This window comes from Lactuca virosa, chromosome 8 (genome assembly GCF_052849685.1).
Source record: "Lactuca virosa cultivar CGN04683 chromosome 8, Lactuca_virosa_CGN04683_v6, whole genome shotgun sequence".
NCBI lineage: Eukaryota > Viridiplantae > Streptophyta > Magnoliopsida > Asterales > Asteraceae > Lactuca > Lactuca virosa.
This window is the reverse complement of record NC_136433.1, coordinates 240538718-240563651: the sequence shown is the minus strand read 5'-3', so window position 1 is coordinate 240563651 and position 24934 is coordinate 240538718. Positions and strand designations below refer to the sequence as shown.

The following is a 24934-nucleotide window of genomic DNA, read 5'->3' as shown; positions in this document are numbered from 1 at the left end:
CACCAGACGAAAAGTGTCAGATTGCAAAGCGAATCTTATCATTCTCATGGTTTTAACGTTGCACAGCACTTTGTCTTTTTCGTCTTGAGGGATCTTATCTACGTCCGCCAAGAGTTGGTTATACTCCTTTTGAGTCTTGACCGTTCGGTTTGTTCCAGAGTGAACAAACGGACCCAATGTTATAGCTTCCCAGATCAAGTAGCCATTGTCTTCAGATCCAACTACATAATCTTCGAAGTGATGTGCCCATACTTCATAATCTTGAGTGTAGAGAATGGGAACCCTCATAGTGGATCCTATACTGTTGGAGATGTTGATTGGATTGACTTGAGAATCGTCATGAGACATGATGATAAACTTCTTCTTTTAATCTGCTTGAATCAGACTTGTAAAGTTGAAACCAGGGTTTTATCGAACAACAGATACACCGTCGACAAGATGAAGACGACTTCTATATATTCAATAAAAGCGGAAACCCTAATTGATTCTTCAAACAGTAGAGATGCGTATATATTACACAGTCTCCTGCTCTGATACCAATTGATGAGAATATAGAGTATAGATCGATAGACTCTAAACCGAAAAACAAGAATGAAGTAATCAAAGAACACAAGAATGGATCAAATGGTGTCGAATGATTAATAACTCACACCTCAGAAGAGCTCGATGAAGAACTTCGACTGTAGAGGTGTGCTAGGGTTACAATGCAAAGTAATTAATGAGAACGACGTTCTTTAAACAGTACATGAATGCAATATATAAATGCTAACCCTAATGATTATCCACGGTTGGACAGGCCCAAATCGGGTAAACTAAATGGACTAATGAATCGAGCCCATGATGCAACAATTAGACCCAACACCAGGTCGGGTCTCTTCCATTCACGCAGAGGAAGAAACGTATGACTGACAGATAGAAAGCAAGAAAATAATTTCCTACAGACCTACTTTATCATAACCCCCAGTCGCCCTATCAGAACCATAATTAAGGACATGAGTCCATACATCATGGAAATGTCCAGCCACAGCTCTAGATAATTAAATTTTAGTGTATCTCGCAAGCTCCCATGATTATCTCACTGCTCAATCTACCCGAGCGTCGTATGGTCAGTCCAAATGAAACTATCTAAGTCTATATTGTCTAGTCCTTTCATGGTCAATCAATGTCTAGTCCTTTTGAGTCATTTGTGCCTACCAACACATTGAATACAGAGTCTAGACAATTCGGCTTAAGTGCATTACACGCATCATAAATTGCCCTTTAGCACTATACTTCATATCACTTCCCAAAACAGCCTACTAAAGAAATACATATAAGGAAATTAAAGAAAAATATATTTGAAATGAAACAGTGTAATATAAACTCAGGAGTATAGAGAAGAAAACTCAAACCGTAAGTCACCGATTGAATTTTCTTCCAGAAGGTCTGAGAACAGCACGCATAATCTCAGAACAGATCCGAAAATTCTTCACATCGTTAAGCACAAAACCCCTTGTGATCCTATCCTTTCTTCCTTTCCCGCAAAGGAAACATACTCTCAAACAAAGTTCTGAATGTTGTACAGTTGAGAGATGCCTCCTATCATGTGCCAGGAGCAGCCACTACCAACAAACCGAAGTCTGATGATATGCCTCCATAGCTGCTCCAGCACAGAGCGGGATCAGTTGGTCTTTGGAACCCAGTCCATTTTGAAACTGGGTTGACCTTTGTCATCTGTGCAAGGAACTCTCTCCCATGACATATCATGTTTATCACAAACAGAAGATGAAGAAATATTAGATGCATTAGATGATTTGGGAGATTGAACCTTTGGTACCCATCTTTAGTCGGGTTTAACCCATTTCTTTTTCGAGCGGATGGGTGCCTCGGCACTTGATTTTGAACTGGAAGCCGATCATTGAGATGACTTTGATTTTTGCTTCTTGACCGACATTCCCTTCTTGACCTTGGGAGATGGAATCTTGGCCTTGGGAGTTGAACTCTTTCCCTTCGTGGCATTCCAGTCGCCATTACTTGAACGTGCCCTCGAGGGGTTTCTTTTGGAGTATCTCCCTCTTGGCGCGTTCTGCCACCCTTGTGCATAGTAGGGAACGTATGCGCGATTTGGACAATTTCTGGCAATGTGTCCAGGTGTTCCACAGTGAAAGCAAGTCTGCTTCTTCACGTAGGAGTTGTTTCTTCCTGCCCCTGGTGGCGTATCCATGCCTTCTCTCTTATTGTTCCCACAAGCACAAATACAACAAGCACTCTGTTTGGCTTGTTTTGGTGGCCTGTATTTCTCAACAGCAGGTTGATCAGAAGCAACTGAGTTCGAAGCAACAGATTTAGAGTTCAAGGAGACATTGGTTTGTTCAATAGTTTTCTCCTTGTTCTCATCCTCTACTACTTTACCTGCACAAGAAGTAGAAGCATTAGAATCGTTCAGCTCAACACTTTCTGGCATAACCACGGCAGAATTATCAAAGATATCATCAAATATATCGAAAAAATTTAAGTCATCAGACTTTGATACAATTTCATTATCAGACATACTCTCTTCAGCTGCTTGCTTTGATTGACTTAAAGATTGATCTGCATGGGAAGTAGAAACATTAGTATTTTCAACATTAATACTACCTCCTTACACAAATCCATATTTAAGATGTGGCTCTCTGTCCATTTCCTCTTTTGTCAAAGGGTTATACTGATAGGTGTGATTAACAGGAGGAGGCACATTATCATACCCTAAACCCTTTGACTGATTATTTTTAAATCTCAAACTATTTTCCATCATTGATGCAACTACTTCACTCGACACATCAAATTTTCTAAAATTAAAATCTGCATTTTGAAATTTGTTTTTCAATGTGTCAAGCTCAGCAGTTAACTCAGCAAGTTGTTCTGTCACAAATCTATAGTTTGCACATTTATTACTGTATTCTTCTTGAAGTTTTCTAAAATCGTTTGTTTTGATTTCTAATTTTGCTTTTAAGGGTTTTTGACCTTTCCTAAGTTGATATCCTTCGTATTTTAGGTCCTCGTTTTCCCTTTTTACTAACTCAATTTGTTCACGAAGAAATTTAATAGTAGTTTCACAAGATTGAGAACATGAAACTTTAGTGACCGGGATGTTTGAGGAACTCATTTTTATTAAAAAAATATACCCTTTGACTAAAAACTCAAAAGTCAACCTTAAAAGTCAAATTTAAAAAGTCCAACTTAAAAGTCAAACTTAAAAAGTCAAACTTCAAAGTCAAACCGAAAAGCTAAATTTGAAAATTTGAAAATCAAACGAGAAAGTCAAAATTTAAAGTCAAAGGTCAAACTTTAAAGTCAAAGTCAAAATTTTTAAGTAAAAAGTCAAAATTAAAAACTAAAATTTTTTGGGTTGAAAATGGAATTTAAAATTAAAAAGAAATTGATTTTGGGGTTAAAGGTGTCAAAAATGCGAAAGAGGAACCGAGAAAGGACTCCTTTTGAATTAAATTTCGAAGGAATGAAGCAAGATGCAGCCTAGAAGAGTTGGAAGGGGCGCTAGTTGAGTTGGGAGGAGACCCGGGTTCGATCCCCAGCACCCCCAACTTCGCTTCCTTTTTATTGGGCGTTGCTGTGCTGCGAGGGCGAATCTGCGATGCGAGGACGAGTGCTGCGAACTTCGGACTATCTTATCGAAGTCTCGCACATGCTGCTGACGGAGACCGAGGCTGGCCGTAAACTCCGAGCCGTAAACGTCCAAAGCGAGGCTGTAAACTAGGGCCGTAAACTCTGAGGCCATAAACACCGACCGTAAACCCTGGCCGCAAACTCTTCGTAAACCCTAGCTGCTGGCCGTACACGCCGCCACCCCCCTCGCTGGTTACGACCAAAAACAACGTTTTTTTCGACTTTGTAGCTCCAAAACTCGATCAAAAACCCCTTTTTATCAAAAACACGAAGAACAAACCCCCGTTATTTTGCCAAGATCTATCCAAAAACGCAGAAATCCTTCAAAAATAAGATTAAATAAGCTCCAGATCTGACAAAAATGATTGATACAAACCAAGCTCTGATACCACTTGTAAGTCCCCAATCTGCTTGTGTATCAATCAGATCCGTTTGATGGTGCGGAATCCCAATCAAACGGATGATGCCAGATCAAATGGAAGAAGAAGGAGAAAAAGAAGATGATGAATCTTGTATGATTTGATATGAATGAAGATCCAGATACAAGATTCACACACACTAACACACACTAAATCTCCTCTCTTCTCTCTTCTATGTCTTACTTACTTTACAATATGCACTCCTCACCCTATATATAGTAGACACGGGCCGTGAATGGGTTTACGGCCATAAACCTGTTCACGACCGTAAACACAACCGTAAACACGTATACGGCCGTAAACACCAAGCTGTTTACGGTCCAAGACACAAAAATACATTTTCCTAGAAAAGTAAAGTATAAACCATATTTTTGACCCAACATTAATGTTTCTAGCTAAATGTAGGATATGATCTTCAGCTTTTAGATCTTCAGAGATCGGAGAAAAATTGGCTCATAAATCGTCTTTTTCTTCGTCTGGAGCTTTAGGAATCGTCCAACCTTAATCTGATCAGAGAGGCATCCTATATATACAAGCCAGAGACTTCGGGAGCAAGAAATCATAAAATTCGATTGAATTTTTTGGAAATTCGATCAAATTTTTTACACTTTGATCGAATTTTTCGTTTTTTTAATTTTTAGGATTTTTTTTCTGCGAAGTATAAATTCGATCGAAATTATGGGAAAAATTCGATCGAATTTTTGCATTTTTTGATTTTTTTTTTACAAACACGAAAGTCGTCTGAAATTTTGTCTACTTTTCGTAACATTTTGAATCTCGTCAATCGAAGTATGAGTAATGAGATATGGTCAAAATACTGATAGGGGTTCAAAGCTGCCAACAACATCCTGTAGGGTTTGGAATGTGGCAATCTATCTTCGTACGATGAATTCGATCAAATATTTCTTGACCAAGACATATTCCAAGCATTCCTCGTAATCCTTAATTAGTTCTAAGCTCCAAATAACTCCAACTATCCATCACAAACATCCAAAGTTTCTCCCAAAGTACTGCTCCACTCGAATTATCTGAAAATGATATAAAAACATGAGTTGTACGGGAATTCTAAGCAATGACATGAGCAAAACATCATCTAAACTAATGACATGCAAATGTACAAATGATGATGCTAAATGCTAATAAAAACTATCCTAAAAGATGCATAAAAGGGCATCTATCACATAGCTCTTCTTGTACCTTGTTTCTTGGGTGCAATTTCAGAAGAGGAACTCTACGTTGGGTTCTCTAGTCCATTCAACTGGCTCGTCAAAAGAAGAAACCTACATAGAAAGCAAAGTTATGATTCTATTCTATTATGTCCTATAAGTTGCATGGATAGTTGAGTTAGATCATGATGTTTCGAGTTTTAGATCAAATTTGTTTGTTTTTTCTGCCGCCCAATGGTTGATCTTGGATAGGCTCAAACCCCATCAATGGTATCAGAGCACAAGTTAAATTAAGTCTACTGCATTTAGACTTTGTCTTGACAAGTATGTTAGGGTTTGTATGTATAGGGTTTGGGTTTTAAATCATTTTTAAAGTATAGATATTTTCATTGGTTAAACCGAATTTGTTTATGCTTGAAAAATGACGTTTTTGGTCGTTCTTCCTCTACACCATGTCGTCGATGGTCCTCCACCATGTCGTGGGCTTAGTTGATACTGAACTTGGATCATAACTGCTTTCGTCGCCACGTCGTGGTTCGCTGCTGAGAACATAATATAGTAGTTTATTAAATCGCATGTTTTATGTGTGCCACGACATGTCAGTTCCTTCCCCGCGTCATGGAACTTGAAGTTCCAGATTTTTCAAAATTCGTTTGTTATTTTTTGCTCATTGTATTTGATTTTAAAAAGATACAAACTATCCTTTATACTAAAAGATAAAGTCAAATTGATTTAATTTTAAGATTAATTAAAAGAAAAAAGATTAATTATTGACTTTTAGTCAAGAGAATTAAAAGACATATAAACCCATATATATATATATATATATATATATATATATATATATATATATATATATATAGGTTTAGGTTCTATAGAAAACAAAAAAAACCCTAAAAAAACCTTAAAAATCATAAAAATATATAGGTTTAGGTTCTATAGAAAACAAAAAAAACCCTAAAAAAACCTTAAAAATCATAAAAATGTATAAAAAAAATACTTAGAGATCACAAAACTTTTTTTTGAAATTTTTTATCAAAAAATCGCAGCTTTTAACATAAAATCGCTGAAATTTTTTTTGAAAATCTTTTTTTTACAAAAAAAAAAAAAAATTGATTTTTTATTTTTCTTTTCAGCGAAATTGTCAAAAAGGCTGCGATTTTTTGATAAAAAATTCAAAAAAAAGTTTTGTAATGTCTAGGTATTTTTTTATGCATTTTTATGATTTTTAGGGTTTTTTTGTTTTCCAAATAACCCTTCCCTATATATATATATATATATATATATATATATATATATATATATATATATTGTTAAATCGTATTTATATGTATCACATCAACTACAAACATGCCGTCCTCGCGCGTTTCTGAAAATTTTCATTGTTAGTCCTACCTTGACTAGGCTCATCCACTTTATTGCTATAAGGAAGGTTTAAGGTATGTCTCTTTGATTCCTAATGAGGTCGGCTTTTAAGTGACATTCATTGCTCGTCACCCTTACCGCCTTCTTGCATTTGATGTGGAGTTAACGAAAGGTTTGATAGGATAATTGTACAACGTTAAAAGTATTAACTTAATAAGTAATAAAACAAAATACCGTTTTATATTAATGTGAATCTTATGCTTCCCATGGAACTTACGTATTGTCGTATATTCTTTTTGATGTAAGCGTGCGTGGTTTACTGGCTCATCGAAGGAAAAATATAGTTAAAGAAGGGTATATGTTGATAATGATTCTCATGCGTTACTTGACCCGAATCTCATTGTAACTTGGCATGGTTGATTCACCATTTGGATTCATGATCCTTGGCTAATCCAGTCATGATTGTCACATAAGCATTAAAAGAGATTAACTTGCTATTAACATAAGTCAATAAATCTCGTATCTAGGAATCTCATAGAGATTGAGATTAACAATAGTTTGTCCACCTAAATAACCTCATTTTGAAATTATCAGCTAATCCAATTTACATTATGAAGCCAAATATGGATCCTGACCTTTTGTTTAATAATTTAGTATTGGGTGGGATTTCTTAATCAAACTAATTGTGTTATCTTTTCCTAAATATATGGCTTCTGGTGCTACTCCTGCTCGTCCTCCTACACCAACCACTTCATTAAACTTCTCACTACTCCCAGTCTCTCGTGAGATAAGCTCACTAGTCCTAAATACCTTGATTGGCTTCGTAACACGAGGATTAATTTGAGGTACAAAAGAAGGAGTATATGTTGGATGAGTATCTTGAAGAGAAACGTATTGATAATGTTACTGAAGAAGAAGCAGCCAAACATGAAAAGCATCGCTATCACTCTATCGAGGTCTCGTTTCTGATGTTGGCGATCATGTGTTTTGTACTCCAAAAGAGTTGTGAGAACCTTGGGGTGTACAAAATTGACAGATGACATTTTATGCATCTTTTATGGTAGTTCTTATTAACATTTTGCATCATAATTTGTACATTTCAATGTCATTAGTTTAAATAATGTTCAGGTCATGTTTTATATATCAGAATTCTCGTACTGCTAGCATTTTTATGTAATTTTCTGATAATCCGAGTGGAGTAGTATTTTGGGAGCAACTTTGGATGCGTTTGATGGAGCATTGGAGTTAAATGGAGATTGGAACTTATGAACGTATCTGAGGGATGCTTAGACGCTTTTTTGGTCAAGAAACATCCGATCGACTTGATTTTACGAAGATAAATTGCTACATTCTAAATCCTAAAGGATGTTGCTAGCAGCTTTCACCCCCTATCAATATTTTGACCATACTAATGATTCGTAACTTTGATAGACGAGATTTAAAATGTTCCGAAAACTAGACAAAATTTCGGATAACTTTCGTCTTTGCTTAAACTGAAGAATCACGACCGAAACATGCCAAAAAGCCAAAAATGCGATCATATTTTTGACTTCTGCGATCGCATTTGTTGGTCGAAGTTTTGCAGGGTTTAAAAAAGTCATCTAAAAGTCATTTGGAAGAAAAAAAAAATGAAAAATGCGATCACATAAGCTATATCTGCGATCGCATTTTTGTGATGCAGTTCCCGAAACTTCAGAAATAGCATCGTACGTCCTTTAATTGCAAATATGGAAAAAATTGTCGTTTCTGCGATCGTATTTTGCATATCTGCAATCATAGATTCTAATAACTTCTTCCAGAAGGTTCCTGCTCGCATATAAATATGTCCCTCATGATCGTATTCGAGGGGGAGATGGTTCCAGCCGACGAAAATCCCTTCTGAAGGCTATTTCTGATACCTTTCAGCGATTTCTGAAGATCTAAAGGTTGTGAATCATCTCGTACACTTAGTTTAGTAGATTAATCAATTTGTTTTTCTTTTTATTTGTTTACATTCATTTTTTAGCCATATCTGGATGAAACCCTAGTTTTATGTTCTGCATTAAACTAGTATTTTTCATATGGTCAGTATTCATATTTGGTTTTTGACTTGTTTTTCTATCTAGATTTTTCAGTTTTGAGCTTAATGAACGTTTAATTTTTCTCTTGTTAGTCAGATCACCTAGCTAGGATTTTATCATTCCAATTAATCAGTTAATAGAATTTGTAATTATTCTTGTCAACTGGTATTAAATAAAAAGTATCAGATTGGTTCCGTGTTTGGGATTTAAGACTGATATAAACTGAATAGTCATAACTTTAGGCTTCCGAGCTTGTGAGATGTATTGGGTATTACTGAGAATTTTACGTAGAACTTAATGCAACTTTTCTGATCTTAAGTAAGAGCTTATTTAAATAGATAGTAAAAAGTTAAAGTTAACTAAAGAGCTTGTTTTGGTTAATTTAACTAGGTAAAAGAGATTATACTGAAGTTTGTTAGTTTTTCTCAGTACCATCTTAGATAGAACGTATTCTGAATAACCAGATCTGAGCTAATTTCATGATTAGGAAAGTCACAGCAGAACATAAATCGTTTTTATTACTGAGTTTTATTGAATTTATTTTCACTATAATATTTAGTTTTTAGTTTCATTCAAAAACCACCTTTTGTAATTTATCTTTTACTGACTAGAATGTGCCTGATGCAAATAGGCATTAACCACAAGGCGGTGTCCCTAAGGATTCGACCCTACTTCCGTGTGCTATATTATTAATGCAACCAACAGTGAAGTATTATTTGCTTAATAAGCCCGAGCGTGTTAACATATTGGTGTCGTTGCTGGGGACACGGTGTTTCTAATAGTTTTTATTCCAAGAAATTCTATACAGGTACACCTCTAGCTTTTGATCCATAAATTGAAAGAACTACAAGGAAACTGAAGAAAGAAGCAACAAAGAAAAAACAACCAAATGGCTTTTTTAGTTTATCATCTTCAGTACCCCCAGAACTCAGCACACCACAAGGCATTCCCTTGTGGAACGAACCAGACCCGACTTTTCCATTTTTTCCCAGTTTTCCATTTTTTCCGAAAGTACCCCTAACTTCTCCTTCTAACAGCCCCTATAAAACATACTCCCCACCATCCTCAGTTAAACCCTATCTGAAAAATCTGAAACCACACAACCTTTAGAATCTGAAAAATCAGCCACGAGTAATGCATGAGAAGAAGTAGAAAAGATTCTCATAAAGCGTCATGGTATATTACGGAAAGGAGCATGTCTGTCATCCTAATGAATAATAAGCATTACACCAGCCACCACCCAAGAACTAAAGCAATGAGTAAATAGAGAGCAAAGAGAAGTAGCATGATCATGAACCAAATCAGTACCTAAACCTGCCAAACCAGGCATGGTCGAGAATAGCCAGACACCAGTAGAGGAGAGCAAGAAAATATCACTCACATAGGGCAGAAAAACATGGAAAGCAAGACCACGATGAGGTAGGAATACGATGAAAAGCTTGAGAGAGGTGTACAGTACAAGTAAGACAAAAAAAAACAAAGCTTGCAAAGAAACCAGAGTTAAAAAAGGTCAATAAACGAAATGCCACAGTAAGGAGTTAAGAAGACTAAAATGGAAAGGATAGAAATAGCACGACCGGAGATCAACCTAAAAGGTCAAAAGTAGAGAGAATAGGAGAAAGGCTCGTCTGGCGTCATCATGCATAGCCAGGGATAAGCGAAAGCACCAACCTACGAAGAGTATGCTATAGGCAAAGCGGTTGCAAATACAACCTTTACTTATGACTAAATAAAATGGAAAATTAAGGCAATTAACAAAACACAAAGAATACACTTATTCTTTAAAAGTGTAGCTCAATCATCCGATTACACTCACATGAAGGTCGAATACAATATCCCAACCTAGGCGACCTGGTTAGCGAATAATACACTTATTCTTTAAAAAGTGAAGCTCGGTCAGCCGACTACACTCACATAAAGGTCGAATACAATATCCCGACCTAGGGTACTTGATTAGCCAAGAATACACTTATTCTTTAAAAGTGTAGCTCGGTCAGCCGACTACACTCGCATGAAGCTCGAATACAATATTCCGAACTAGGCCACCTGCTTAGAAAAAAATACACTTACTCTTTAAAAATTGTAGTTCAGTCAGCCGACTACACTCACATGATGGTCGAATATAATATCCAGACCTAGGCTACATGCTTAGCCAAGAATACACTTGTTCTTTAAAAGTGTAGATCGGTCATCCGAGTATACTCACAAGAAGGTCGAATATAATATTTCAAGCTAGGCAACCTACTTAGCCAATAATAAACTTATTCTTTAAAAGTGTAACTCGATCAGCCGACTACACTCACATGACGTTTGAATATAATATTTCGACCTAGGCTACCTACTTAACCAAGAATACACTTATTATTTAAAAGTGTAGCTCGGTCAGTCGACTACACTCACATGAAGGTCGAATACAGTATCCAGACCTAGGCAAGAATACACTTATTCTTTAAAAAGTGTAGCTCAGTCAGCCGATTACAATCATATGAAGGTCTAATACGATATTCTGGCATTGGCTACCTGCTTAGCCAAGAATACAATTATTCTTTAAAAGTGTAGCTCAGTCAGCCGACTACACTCACATGAAGGTCGAATACAATATCCCGACCTAGGCTACCTGTTTATCCAAGAATCCATTTAATCTTTGAAAAGTGTAGCTCGGCCAACCGACTACATTCACATGAAGGTCGAATACAATATTTCGACCTAGGATACCTGCTTAGCCAAGAATACACTTATTCTTTAAAAGTGTAGCTCGGCCAGTCGACTACACTTACATTAAGTTCGAATATAATATTCCAACCTACGCCACCCGCTTAGCCCAATAATACATTTATTCTTTAAATAAAGCCAGGTTAGTCGACTACATTTACATAAATGTTGAACGAAATATTCTAACCTAGATCACCTAGTTGGTACAAAGGAACACAAATCCTTAAGAAACTAGGTCAGACAAACAAACGCAGTTAAGGATAAAATACAAATTATCCATGCAAACCATCACTATAAATGAACATAAACCTAGAAATCATTATAAAAACCCCAGAAAAGCCACAAGGGTACTATAGAAATAGCAACAATATGTCATACACCCAGATAACATAGATAGCAAAAAGAAATATGAGTTCATCACCACAAGGGAAACATGGGACAAGTTTAACCATACCAATACCAAGATAACATATTCAACATTACACAAAAACATTAGGGAAAGGAAAGTAAAGAAACACTCAAGCTCCACCACCACCACCTCCAGCACTTGTAGATGCCCCGCCATCACCAGCACAACCCACCAAATCTCGCAACTGCTCCACAACACTTAGAGGAAATCCCAATTCAGATAGATAGTCACTACAAAACAAGGCAGAGAACACCTCTTCCATCTTCTAAAAGCGATTAGGTTCATAGAGTGGTATGTCAGCCGCAGATAACCCCAAGCCATGTTCCATGTTCATATCTCAAAACCCTGCCTCCGACCATAGTCAACATAAATAGCTTGCAAATCCCGATTGGTTTCATAAAAGGATAAATTAGGAAAAAGCGTATCCACTACCTTTGTCATGCAATCTAAAAAAATCCATGCCATATCTTCTTTCACCTTACGAACATGGCTCTCTAACCACACTCGTCTGCAAATTTGTATTCATCAAAGAAGATTCATTCAAGTCACCCCTTAACTTTCGAACACAATGCTCCAACATAGCAATTTTATCCAACAACCTAGTTTTTTCCAATTCTAGAGATGCAATCTTAGCCTTAAACATTGCAACTTCCTCTTCAAAACCTTGGTAACCTGCCTACTTACACTCTAAGATAGCCTTATCACCATGCAACACCACCAACTCCTTTTTCACCTTATCCACATCGGCCTCCGAAACCATCCTAATACCAGGAGAAACCTTCTCTAGCTCAACAACTTTCTCATCAAGATTCATATACTATGCATTAAAAGTCTGCACATTATGAGAGACTCCTCCAGATAAAGAAACATATGGTCTAACAAGATCAGAAACCCTCTTAAACTCGTCCCACAAGCCAAAATTCTCTAACTGTAATGTTTCAGTTTCATCAAGCCATGACAAACCTTCATGACCCAAAACCATGTTCTCCACAAGCTTAATTTTGAACATGTCCTGTGTATGCTCCCTACGTCCTTGATCGGCACTCAATCGGGTGCCAGAAGAAGAAAAATTTTCAAAAAAAAGGTAAAATATTTATCTTGCCTGTATTCCCATAAGAGAATAAAGATACGACCAGATGGATGTAGGACGTTAGCATCCTGAGAGGGACTGTCACCTTTAGCTGAGAAATATAAGTTGAAGGCCAAGCCACACCAAGACTATCAACAAAATATTGAAAAGCAACAGGATCCAAGAAATGGGATCTTTTTATAACCCTACCACCATTACTACCTTCTCCAACAGAGAGAACAGTTGCAAGAGTTGCAGAAGCGAATGAACCTCTACTCCTTTTGTGATAAACCAAAGGCTCCTCTCTAATTTTACCCTCATCATCATCCTCAAAAACTACAATAGGAACAGTGGCTACATTTGGAGTTTGCTCACCTACGTCATCATCTTAAGAATCAAGAATCTTGATCAAGGATTTCATTTCATCTTGAACCTCCCAATCATTTTGTGAGTTACTACCCTCACTCCCCTATCATTAAAACTATCATCAAATCCAGGGAAGTCAAAATCATCAGAACCAAGATCACGGGTTGAAATCTTACCCTTAATGAAATTGGACAAAAGGAAGGGTAAGCGATCCTTATCTACAACGAGAAACCAAGAAATGATTAACACAAATAAACAGATGATTAGTAAGAAAGCAATAGAATACTTGGTCCTCGAACAAATAGTGAAGGAACCACACCCATGCACAACTAGTAGGGGCTCATATCGGCTTAACCGAACGCAGCTTCAGGAATTTTTCATCATAACATTGAGACGGGATATATCATGTATATATTGGCTTAAGTCGGGAGTCCCATCAGGTTTTTGATCTATAATCATACTAGGAAGACGAAATTCATTGTGATAAGGAAACTATTATGAATTTAAACAAATAATTTTTTTTTTCCAATTCTTGATTGATTTAGGGAGGCCTTCAACAAAACTTCACCCCCTGGAGTGAAATTAATACCAAGCACCATTGCTACAAATACAAAAGAAATACTGAAACAACTAGATAGTAGGGAGGACAAGGGAAGCATCGCAAAGCAACTCAAAGCAAACAACTTTCAAAATAGAGTTAGGTTTCAATTGACAAGTATGCATTTTATATGACTCAACAATGGGACCAAAGAAAGAAGAAAGGGGAGAAGAAAGACCAGCCTCAAAATAATAAAGATACAAACTGACTTTACATGGAGGTAGTCAGTTAATAACCATTGTAAAACCGGGAAGATCGACTCCATCTTCCTTGACAAAATGATATTTCTAAGAAATCTGGTCAAAACGTTCATGAGTAACAGAAGAACGAACCATAGACATTATTAGGCGAGACATGTTTTCAGTCTGCAAAAGAAATTTGAGGCAAAGAAGAACAAAAAGAACGGAAAGAGAAGATATAAAAAGGAAAGTGAAAGACGTGACAAGCATTTACGGAACAGGAGGCGGGAAAGGAAACTTTTGCAAAAGAACAATCAAGTAGCTAAAAGCACAGATGCCTAGATGCGTGTAATAATTACCCAACGCTTGGTTAATCAGGAAGATTTGACAACACATTTCAACCCAATTACTATAAACTGTCCAGCAAACATTTACAACAATTAGGCTAGGGGATTAATGGGGTATGGGCACCAGCCCTCATAAAGACAGGCCAACCAAGTGGTGTGGTTCAATGAGGAGTCATAACCCACGAATAAATACAGGCTAGTATTCAGCCCATCAAGATATTACGACCACGTATATCTGGAATTGTCCTACCTTCTATATACAACCTATAAAGTAGTATCCCATGAAACATGGAAAAGGAAAGATTATTTTGATAAAAGTTCCTACTCTTGTGACCTTAGGATCAAGGCAAGACCCAAAAGGAAAGATCATGAACTTGTTAAAACCTTGGCTATAAGAGGAATCTCGATCTTTCCAAGAAGGGTGAGCAATTTCTAACAATCTCACTCAATACATGACCCCAATATGACATCTAACTTATTCATCAGAGAGTAATACCGGGGTCTACTCCCTGATAGAGCTTTCTAACCTAGCTTGCTAAATTTTCTACAGCGTGATATCTAAAATGCTCATTGGACAAATCCTTCACCGGGGTAGCCAACAATCCACCAAGATACCGCACAGCAACAACGTGCGACATGAACAAGAAGTTTAAATTTGGATCGAGTGTGTACCATGTGTCTAGTGGGTTCTGACCAAAAGGGTAAGAGTGTGTTCAAGAACAAAAAAGGGTTGGCACTTAAGAAGAAGGATTTCAAGAAGCACAACTATCATCATAAAAAAAAAGACTAGAAAGTGGCATGTTTGTGGAAAGATTGGCCTCTATGCAAGAGAACACCCCATGTGAAAATTTCGTCCCTCGAAAGGATCCGTAAATGTAGTTGAGGATCCCACCTACTTGGTGGAGAACGTGGGGTCTTGGAGGAGTCAACATGATCTTTTCTCTTACTCAAGTCGTGGCGGCCCCAGGTTGGTTTATGGATTATATAGCTATAGTTTATGTTTGTGGGAGTGAGTCGTATTTCCATACTTATGGTCATGTACCTGAAGTAACTATGGTTCTATGCATTGATGGTTATAGAGCGAGTGTTCGCGGAATTGGCACGGTTGTCTTGAAGTTTTGCAATGGTCGTAGAGTCACTCTTCGAGATGTGTTGCATGTTCCTAGGATCTCGAAAGGACCTGTTTGTGGTGAAAGTTTGACAATAATGGTTACAAGTTGGTGATAGATAATGGTCAAGTGGAGTTTACCCGAAATGGCTTCATTGTTGGTCAAGCCATTAACATGTGTTGAATGTATTTGCTTGACCTAAATAATGGTGGTGGTGATCATGATGGATATAGGCCTGGTGTTTTTATGTTAGATGTTAAGTTTAGTAATGGTATGAGTGTGAGTGATAGAGATAATAGGGGTACTACTAGTGATAGTGGTAGCAACAGTAACAATGATGTAACTGAATTTGAAGTGAATGAAATTATGTTTTCTGATTGTATTGCTTTATCAATTTCTTTATAGCACAAACGTTTAGCACACATAAATACTAAAAATATTGAAAGAATACAAACTAAAGGTATGATAAAAGTAAACAATAAAGATTTTGATAAATGTGAAACCAATGTAAAATCTAAGTTTACTAAGAAACATCTTCCAAGTGCTAAACGTGTTACATCATTACTAGAACTTATTTTCTCTAATATCTCAGAACTTAAGGGAATAATCACACGTGTATGTAAGAGATATTTCATTATGTGTTATGATGACTCGAGTCAATATTTACATGTTTATTTATTGCGATCAAAAGATGAAGCTTTTGACACATTCATATTGTATAAGGTCGAGGTTGAAAACCAGTATGAGACACATATAAAGATTCTTCAATATGATAGATATGGAGAATACTTCAATATGGAGTTCGATATATTCTACAAAGAGAATGGGATCATACATGAAAGAACTTCATATTTTACTCCCTAACAGAATGGTTTGGCTGAAAGAAGGAACCGAACCCTAGTCAAGATGGCCAATTGCATGTTGAACAAATCAGGTTTAACGAACAATCTGTTGGGGGGGGGGGAGTTCTATTAACTCCTTGTTATGTTTATAATAGGATAATTAGTCTTTTGATTCCTACTAGTCCTTATGATTTGTGGAAGGGGAGGCAACCTGGGCTAGACTATTTTAAAGTGTGGGGGTGTGTTGTTTACTATAGGTCACCCAATCCAAAGATATCCAAATTAGGCAATCGAGCTTTGAAAAAGTGTGTTTATTGGATATGCCCAGAACAACAAGGCTTACCAATTATTGGATGATGAATCAGGTGTTGTCGTATAATCGAGAGATGTGGAATTATTTGAAGAAAAGTTTTCAACATATGTTAAAAACTAAAATCCAATAATATCCCCAAGTGCTTTTCGAGAAAACGTTCGACCTCCGAATGTTATAGAAGAACTAAGGAGAAGTAAAAGGGCTAGAAAAGAGAAAAGTATAGGAGATGAGTTTTACTCTTACTTGGTTGTAGGTTCTCAAATGAAAGTGATGAAATAGGTAATTTTTGTCATCAACTTAGATGATGATCCTAGACCTTCATTGAACCCATGTTGTTTAGTGATGCTCCTCTATGGAAGGAAGCCACCAATGATGAAATGGATTTGATTATATAGAATAAGACTTGGGTGTTAGTTAATCTACCCAAGGGGAGGAGACCCATAGGATCCAAATGGATATTCAAGAGAAAATATCATCCAGATGGATCCACATCTTCCTATAAAGCAAGATTAGTTGCTAAAGGCTAAAATCAACGTGAAGTGATAGATTATTTTGATATCTATGCCCTTGTTTCTAGGATTAGTTCAATTACAACTCCCATAGCAATATCAGCTTTAAAAAGGACTGTACATTCATCAAATGGATGTGAAGACAACCTTCCGAATGGTTATCTCAGTGAGAAGATTAGTTTTGAGCAAACCGAAGGTTTTATGATACCTGGACAGGAAAATAAAGTTTCTAGACTTATTAAATCCATGTACGTTTTAAGCAACCTCCCAAATAGTGGCATGATTTGACAGCACTATGATTACTTTCGGGTTTCATCACAATAGTGTAGAGATGTGAATTTATGCCAATTGCACACTCAAATACACAATTGTTATATGTCTTCATATCGATGATATGTTGATCATTGGTACTCACCTAAAAGGTAAGTTTGAGACGAAGGCCTATCCTAGAACTTTAAGATGAAAGATCTTGGACAAGTTGATACAATTCTTGGTATCAAGGTGAAAAGGATAAGCACTCAAATTTCCATGAGTCGATCTTATTATATAAAAAATTTATAAAAAAATAATTGAACATTTGAATATTAAGGAATTGAACACTCCTTTTGATTCAAATATGAAACTAAACATGAACTATGGTCGAGTAATGGCTCAACTTGTCACGCCCTTCCAAGCCGTTGGCTGAAACACCAAGCAGTTTAACGTAGGGATAATGGATCTCGACAATAGGTACAATCAAACACAAAGGTATATTTTAAATATTTATTTATTATTGATTTTTGAAGGATTACAATATTTCAGGGACATATACAAACTCCTAAAATAACTATATTAAACTTCAACAACTTCCTTGCAAACTTCATTTATACTCGGGGGGACACTCTTCCACACTCATATTCCTGAGAATACATGTATTTTGAAAGTCAAAATAATGTTGGTGAGTGCACGAATTTTTATTTTTAACTTTTGAATTCCTTTTAAGAATATTTTTCTATAGTGAAAACCTTTCTTATTTATATAGACTTTTATCTTTTAAGATATATTTTAATGATCTTAAATGACTATCTTTTCAGGATATGTAACGATCCTAACATATTATAATTAGGATTGTCTTTTGTTAATTCTAATGTACTATCTGTTAAAGATTTCTAACGATCCTACTATATTTTAAATACCAAATTAGGCGTCCCTAATGGTAATCCAAGCTCTAAGGCAATTTTTAATTTATTAACGCGAGTCCCTTTAATCGACGCTACGGCTATATATGGGGTTGTCATGGCCCCGTATAGATCTATACATAACTTCCTAGCTCTCGCAAGATTAACGATTATAGGTATTAAGGATATACGGAATTTAATCAAGGCTTTTAGGATGAATAACCATTTCTCTAATGTATTAACCATAGACTTTTATCATTTATCTTTTAATCTTTTATCTTTATCATAATTACCCCTATACATATATATATATATATATATATATATATATATATATATATATATATACATACACACACACACGCACATCACACTATCTTTGTACATAAATCTTTCGGGTATATATCATCAAATGATCTTTGAATGTGTGTGTGTGTGTGCGTATATATATATATATATATATATATATATATATATATATATATATATATATATATATATATATCTAATAAATATATTTATGATCTCATAATTATCTGATATATATAAATTGTCATATATATACCCTAATTATGGTTATTTTAACAAGATATTTGGGCAGCATAACAATTAAGTACAGTGTATATCCTAAATCTTATCTAACATAACTCCTAGGTACTTAAAGTTTCCTAGGGATTTGGCAATTATAACATCTCGGTATTACCTACTCATAGATTATTATGCATCATATATTTTAGACACAGATCATAGAGTAAATCTAGACATAGTATCTACAGTTATACTATCCTAAGGTATCTTGCTTATAATAAAATGACTTAATATTTATAAGACACATATTTTTATAAAATCATTTGTTTAGCATGTATTCCCCTCTGAAAACATTTTAAAACAGTAAAATAGGGGTTGCGAACTCACTCTAGGGTTTGAAACCGCTGATGTAGGGTAGAGACGAGCTCAGAACTTCAGGGACCACTCTACGAGGCAACACACGAACCAGATAGAAAGAGAGGAGTGTTTGAAGGTGTTTTAGATTGAAAGGTTCATACTCTATTTATAGTCAGGTTTTGGGGGTATTCGTCACGCCTTTCCTATGTGCGGTGTGCATTTAAACACTGTGTCTCCATAGGAAGTTGCCATGTGTCCCCTCCCTACTCAGCCACATCTCTCGCAATCTGATCGAATCCGGTGTCATGTGTGTGGAGCATGATGACTCGCAATTGACGCGCAAGTAAAGATATTTTCAAAAATCATTACTTCCTCGTGTGTGCTCCAATCTAGACCCTCTCTATATGTATGTGATGATCTCAACAGGTACTAAAACGTTCCTTTTGGTTGTTTTGGTTGGCCTTGACTTTCATTTTCGAGCCCAACGGTGATAAGCATTAATAATTTTATAAAAATCATAACTTCTTCATATGGATCCCGTTTTCGACAAACTATTTCCTAAAGTTTATATCTCGAGGAGTACAACAAAACTCCTTTTTGCACTTTTAGTCAAAACTCAACCAATATATAAGTACCATTTCGACATAATTAATTTTAACTACGTTGTTGATTTCTACTTTTATAAAATCAATAACTCTCTCCTTCAGAGTCAGATTTTTATGAATCTTATATCCTCGAGATCACGTTAACGAATACTATCCAAATATGTTAACCGAATCTAGAAAACGTCACAACTGAATTTCATTACATTTATTTTCCTATTATTTCATTACATTTATTTTCCTATTAATCGGAAAACGTTACAACATACCTGATTCTTATTTTCTTAAAAATCGAATATTACAATGCTTTCTATTACATTTATTTTCCTATTATTTCCTAATGGTGACTAGTGACGAAATTTCTCAGGGTTGTCACAGTCTCCCCCTATTTAGGAAATTTGGTCCTGAAATTTTACCTTGTCGATGGATTTCTTTTAGAACAAGTGAGGGTACCTTTTCTTCATTTGGTATTCTCTTTCCCATGTATACTCTGGTCCTTGCTTAGAGTTCCATTGTACCTTAACTATGGGAATCCGACTCTGCTTGAGTCGTTTGACCTCTCTATCCATTATTTCGACATGTTCTTTGACGAAGTTCAACTTAGGGTTAACCTGAATTTCATCAAGAGGAATGACGAGCATATCTTTAGAAAGGAATTTCTTAAGATTTGACAAGTGAAATACGTCGTGCACGTTATTAAGCTCCAGAGGTAATCTGAGTCGATATGCAACTGGACCTATCCTTTGAAGGATCTCGATTAGTCCTATGTATCTTGGGTTTAGTTTACCTCGCCTTCCAAACCTGATAACTCCTTTCCAGCGAGATACTTTGAGCATCACCTTGTCTCCCACTTTGAATTTTAGGGTTTTACGCCTCATATCGATGTACCTCTTTTGTCGATCACGTGCTGCCTTTATGCATTCTCTTATCTGCACTATCTTCTCTGTCGTATCGTGGATAATCGATGGTCCTGTTCGTAAGGTATCCCCTGCGAACTTCTTGGCTAGTTGGGTGTCACCAACTTCCATCCAACAAATGGGAGAACGACATTTCCTCCCATATAGTGCTTCAAACGGTGCCGCTTCTATGCTCGTGTGATAGCTATTGTTGTTTGAAAACTCAACCAGGGGTAGGTGAGTATCCTATACATTCCCAAAATATATTACACATGCTATGAGAATGCCTTCCAATGTTTGAATGGTCCTTTCACTTTGACCATCAGTTTACGGTTGATAGGTTGTACTCATATCTAGGCGCGTACCAAGGGATTTCCGCAAGCTCCACCAGAAAAGAAAGGTAAACCTACTATCTCTGTGAGAGATAATGGACAAGGGTACTCAATGTAATCTGAAAATCTCTTTAAGGTATATTCTGGTCAGCTTCTTCATCTTGTTCGTCTCTTTTATCGGTATGAAGTAGGCAGACTAGGTTAATCTATCGACAACTACCCATATAGTGTCATAACCTACAGTAGTCTTTTGTAACTTAGTGGAAAAGTCCATTACAATCTGCTACCACTTCCACTCGGGAATATCTGGTTGCTATAGCAATAACGAGGGTCGTTGATGTTCTGCTTGAACCTTCGAACATGTTAGGCACTTGCTGACGTACATCGCAATTTCAGCCTTCATGTTCAGCCACCAATAATGGGCCTTCAGGTCTAGATACTGTTGGATTATGTGTCTAATCCCATAACTATAATTGGTATGTACTTGATCTGATAGTAGCATGGTCCTTTTGGGTTTCCTTCACCATATCAACTTGACAGGATGACTTTTGGAGAGAGAGGTTATTTAATGATTTATTAATATATTATAAGAATAATATATTAAATGGAAATCATATTATTTAATTAGTATTTTATCAAAAATTAATTTGGTATTAATTTTGAGATTAAAGGAACTGATTAAAAGGGGAATGGTTATGCAAATCATTGGTAGTTGCAAACTGGGCTGCTTGACTACCTTGGAATGGGTTGGACGAAATTTATAGGAGGCCCTATAGAAATCGTCTAAGGCCTTCTAGAAGGAAGTCCATGGGCTACATGGAGCCTAAGTAAGGAATTAGGGTTTCACCTGGAAACCCTAGCAGCCACAATTATATAAAGACACCTAGACCTCTAGAAATCGACCATTAATTCACAAGGAGAAACCCTAGGTGATTTCTGCCCCTCTCTCACTCATCCTTTTCTTTTGGTGTTTGTGGTTCCATTAGAGGTGCAACATGTGAGGAACTCAAGCTTTCAAGAGTCAAGCTCATCATTGGATTACTTGTTATTATGAGATAACAAGAAAGGTAACAATCAAACCCTAGTTTTCATACTGATTTATGAAGTTGTATGCTAGTATTAGGGTTTTTGCTTTGGAAATTCTATTTGCTTGTATAACTAAAGAAAAACATAGATCCAAAGTAATTAGGATTGCATGAACACATAGGAATGTTGTTGTGCTCAAAACCCATTAGATACATCTTGTCCGTTCCTGAATGAATGGAATACCTAGTCTTATGTTCTTTGTCTAAGACTAGTTCCTTGACTCCTCCATATTTTGAATCCCATACTCGGTTCATGAAATATCTCGTTCCATCAGCCTTTACTTCCTGCTGTCTTTCCATACCTCTGAGGCTTTCTTCTTTAACGTTTCCTTCCGTTAAAGCCTCTAGCTGAGCACTTATGATCTGGGAGATTAGATTTGGTTGAACAGTCATTGTAAGGGCTTTCACTCAATGAAATTTCACTCGTTCCTTACGGCCCAAAGCGTTAGCTACGACATTAGCCTTTCGTGGGTGGTAGCGAATCTCACAGTCATAGTCGTTCAGAAACACTAACCGTCTTCTTTGACTCATATAGAGTTCCTTCTGATTGAATATGTCATGCAGACTCTTTTGATCCGTGTATACCACATACTTTGTTCTATAGAGGTAATGAAGCTAGATCTTCAGGGCAAAAACTACCGCTCCCAACTCTAGGTCGTGGTGGTGTAGTTGTTCTCATGCACCTTAAGTTGTCCTAAGGCATACGCTATGACTTTCTCCCTTTGCATTAATATGTATCCCATTCCTTGGTGTGATTCATCGCAGTATACTACGAAGTCATCATTGCCTTCTGGAAGAGATAGTATCGGTGCACGACACAACATGTCTTTCAACTTTTTAGAAAGCTTCTTAATGCCCATCTTCCCAACTAAAGTTTACTTCCTTTTAGGTTAACATTATGAGGGGTTTGTCTATACGACATAAATTCTCTATAAATATTCGGTAGTAGCCGACGAGTCCTAGAAATTGACACAAATTCCATTGGTATCTTGGGCGCTTCCCAACTCTTGACTGCTTCTATCTTGGATGGGTCGAAATGAATTCCTCTACTGCTTACCATATGCCCATGAAAGTGTACTTCTCTTAACCAAAATTCGCACTTAGAAAACTTTCCATACAACTTTTCTTTCCTTAACAACTCCAGGATTAATTGAAGGTGTTGCCCATGATCTTGCTTGGTTCGTGAGTATACCAGAATATCATCGATGAATACAATCATGAATTTATCCAAGTAGGGTTTACACACCCGATTCATAAGATCCATAAAGACCGTCGAGGCATTGGTTAATCTGAAAGGCATGGCCAAGAACTGTAATGGCCCTAGCATGTTCTGAACCCAGTCTTTGGAATGTTCTCTTCCATGACTCGAAGTTGATGATATAATGATCTCAAGTCGATCTTAGAGAAGTAAATGGATCCTTGCACTTGATCGAAGAGATAGTCTATTCGGGGTAGAGGATATCTATTTTTAATGTTCAACTTATTTAGCTCTATATATTCTATGCACATTCGGAAATATCTGTCCTTCTTCTTGACAAATAAAATAGGTGCTCCCAAGGCGAAAAGCTTGGTCTGATGAAACCCTTGTCAAGGAGTTCTTATAGTTGGCTGGAGAGCTCTTGCATCTTCGAGGGTGCCAATCTACAAGGAGACTTTGCTACTAGGGAAGCTCTTGGGACTAGATCAATCCAAAACTCTACTTAACGAACTGGCGGTAGACCGGGTAGATCTTCAGGGAATTTGCACACCTGAGGTACCTCTTCGATCTTTTTCTTTTTATTGTGTTTCCTATCGAAAATATGACCTAAGAAAGCAAAATAATTTTTCTGCAAGTATTTCCTAGTCTCCATGCATGAGATGATGCTAAGTTTTCTACTAGGCTTCTCGCCAAAGATGATCATGGATTCTCCATTAGGTAAGGGTATACGTAGAGCCTTGTCAAAGCAAGGCACCTCGACGTGGTTAGCGGATAAGCGGTCCATGCCGATAATGATGTCGAAACTTCCGATGACCATTGGTATAAGTTCGATGAGAAAGGGATGAGAATTTAGAATTAAGGTGTAGTTCCTATGTATTTCCCTAATACTACCGACATGGCCATTAGCTATTTCTACTATATAGGCTTCCCTAATCTTATTAGAGGGGTGATATAATAAATTCCTAAATTCAAGAGTAATATAGTTTTTATCGGCATCAGTATCGAAAAGAATATTAACATACAAATTATTGATTAGGAATGTACCCATCTCTATCGTCGGATCCTCGACGACTTCCCTTGCTCCGATAACAAATGCTATGCCTCTAGAGGCAACTCCCTGACCTCTTAGTTTTGGACAATCCCTATTGAGGTGTCCAATTTCCTTGCACTTATAGCACGCTTGGCTATCTCTATTGAACGGGGTTCTACACTTGTTTGCAAGATGACCTCTCTTGCCGCAGTTGGTATAGACCCAACATGCTCCATGATGATGATACCCATATTCCTTGCACTTAGGACTACCTCCTGCAGTAATCCCTACCGAGGGTGCTGCAACTGTATACACTCGAATCACTTCTCTCTTCTTCTCTGATGACCGACTATATTTCCCTTTGTCTTCTTTGCCAAATTTCCTTTTCCTACCCTCTGCCTTGGGAAGATCAGCCTTCTGAACCATCATTCCTCGAAGAGCCGCTTGATGGATCAGACTAAAGACTAATCTCTTTATTAAACGTAGTAGGTTTTTATTCTGTGACTAAGCCTTGAATAGGCTGAGGAAAACCCCAAATATACCTCTCTATATTCTCCTCCTCCGGGGTAACCATCCCGAGACACAAGGTGGCTAGGTCATTGAAGCGATTTCTATAGGTGGCAATATCAGCTTCCTGCATCATC

At 36.8% G+C, this 24934-nt stretch overlaps 1 protein-coding gene across 1 annotated transcript; it reads right to left on the bottom strand.

Annotated features, from left to right (window-relative positions):
- Window positions 1-23762: 23762 nt before the first annotated feature.
- LOC145131361 (uncharacterized) lies at window positions 23763-24716 on the bottom strand. The gene has a single exon (XM_079066056.1). It carries the CDS (start codon window positions 24714-24716, stop codon window positions 23763-23765), a length of 954 nt encoding a protein of 317 aa, XP_078922182.1.
- Between the last annotated feature and the right edge of the window lie 218 nt (window positions 24717-24934).